The sequence below is a fragment of the Pyrgilauda ruficollis genome, unplaced genomic scaffold (assembly GCF_017590135.1).
Source record: "Pyrgilauda ruficollis isolate IOZ18807 unplaced genomic scaffold, ASM1759013v1 scaffold2750, whole genome shotgun sequence".
Classification (NCBI taxonomy): domain Eukaryota; kingdom Metazoa; phylum Chordata; class Aves; order Passeriformes; family Passeridae; genus Pyrgilauda; species Pyrgilauda ruficollis.
In genome coordinates, this window is record NW_024524101.1 from 726 (window position 1) to 2,271 (window position 1,546).

Sequence of the window (1,546 nt, forward strand, 5' to 3'; positions counted from 1 at the left end):
ACACAAGGCTCCAGTCATGTATGTTTCTTTAACCAGTTTCTTTAGAAGTATGTAAACTCCCACTGCAGCTGAAAAGGGTCATAAAGCTCCAGTTCTGATGTAACAATAATGCAGTGACACAGATCACTATTTCAGCAAGAGCAGGAATCTCAAAAGGCCATGTCATTCTTTCCTGAACCATGCTGGAATGTTATGGACATCTTCAGAATTATCAAATGTTTCTCTAGAGTTCAACCAGAATTGAAAATGATCAGTGAGATATTCTGAAAATATTGGGAATTCCTAAGAATCCTCATTAGGAGGTTTTAGTAACCAGAAATCGCATTCAAGCCTTATGTTCAGAGAATGTGACCATGCCTGTGCTTAAACAGGTCTATTCTATTTGTATCAGGTATTGTAACTTCTAGCATTCCAAGAGATTACATTCCAGTCAATCCTGGCCCTGTTTTACTGCTGTGCTAGGGAAACTGGTGATTTCCAAGGAAAGTACAGCAGATAGAGAACATGCACAATTATTCTTCACGGGACCCACATCCAAGTAAAGCAAATTCTCACCTTTCCATTTACTGGTGATCAAGGCCCTGATCTACACATTCCAGCATCTATTATTTATAACTCTGATGATTTTTTTTTTTATTCTTTTGGATCTAAACTAGAAAGTCCAGGCTAAGCCACTGTCTTTTACATCAATGCAGTTCTGACAGAACAGTTAATGAGGTGCCACATCCTAGCTGGCAGATCTTGAAATCTGGGATTGCTCCAAATTAAGACTATGGAATGTCCTGTAGGGCAGGCAGCCATTATAATGACACAGATCAATTCTCCATTGCTTAAAGGTGAAAAAATGCTAAATAAGAGGAGAAGCACACAAATAAAATATATGATGTAAAGGATAAGGAAGGAACAGACTGACTTGATGGCTTTCCTGTGGGCCTCTAAGCTGGGATCCCTGAAGCCACTCGCATTATTTTGCATCTGTCTGGTGTGTATCCACAGAGACCAAATCAGCAGAACACTGGAAACAACAGACAGTATTAAAGGCATAACTATACCGGCATTACTGAGAAGAATTATCAAACCCAAACTGTCTTTCCTTGTGGTTCTCATTGATGAAGAGTTTGTCATGGATGAAGGAGCAGTGATGTTCTCATGCACACTGTAGATATCCCAGGCAAAGGGAATTGCAGCTGCGAAGGAGCAGAGCCATGATGTGAGCAGCATCCAGGGCACCAGCCTGGCAATTCTTAGCTTCAGCCAGATGAAGAAAGACTGTGTAAAACTGGCAACCTTGATACAATAGAAGACACTAAGCCAGGCTCCAAACCAGAGGCTGGAGTAGCTCAGAAACGTAAAAATTGACTTGGAGACTACAAACACATTTTCTTTATAAAACAAGGGCTCATAAAATAGACTCATTAAGAAATCCAGTGTAGTCCATGACTGCAAAATGAATCTAGTTGAACTCAGTGAGATCATGATCATATCATATGGGGGCCATGTTTTGCTCCCAATGCAGCTTGATGAACTGGCAGCCAAGATAATTCCA

At 40.6% G+C, this 1,546-nt stretch overlaps 1 protein-coding gene across 1 annotated transcript; it reads right to left on the reverse strand.

Moving 5' to 3' along the window:
* Nucleotides 1-681: 681 nt before the first annotated feature.
* LOC121355888 (taste receptor type 2 member 40-like) lies at nt 682-1,542 on the reverse strand (the record flags this gene model as incomplete). The annotated part of the gene is made up of 1 exon (XM_041471715.1): nt 682-1,542. A coding segment is annotated over one exon (861 nt), but the record flags the coding sequence as incomplete, so codon positions are not given.
* Nucleotides 1,543-1,546: the final 4 nt, after the last annotated feature.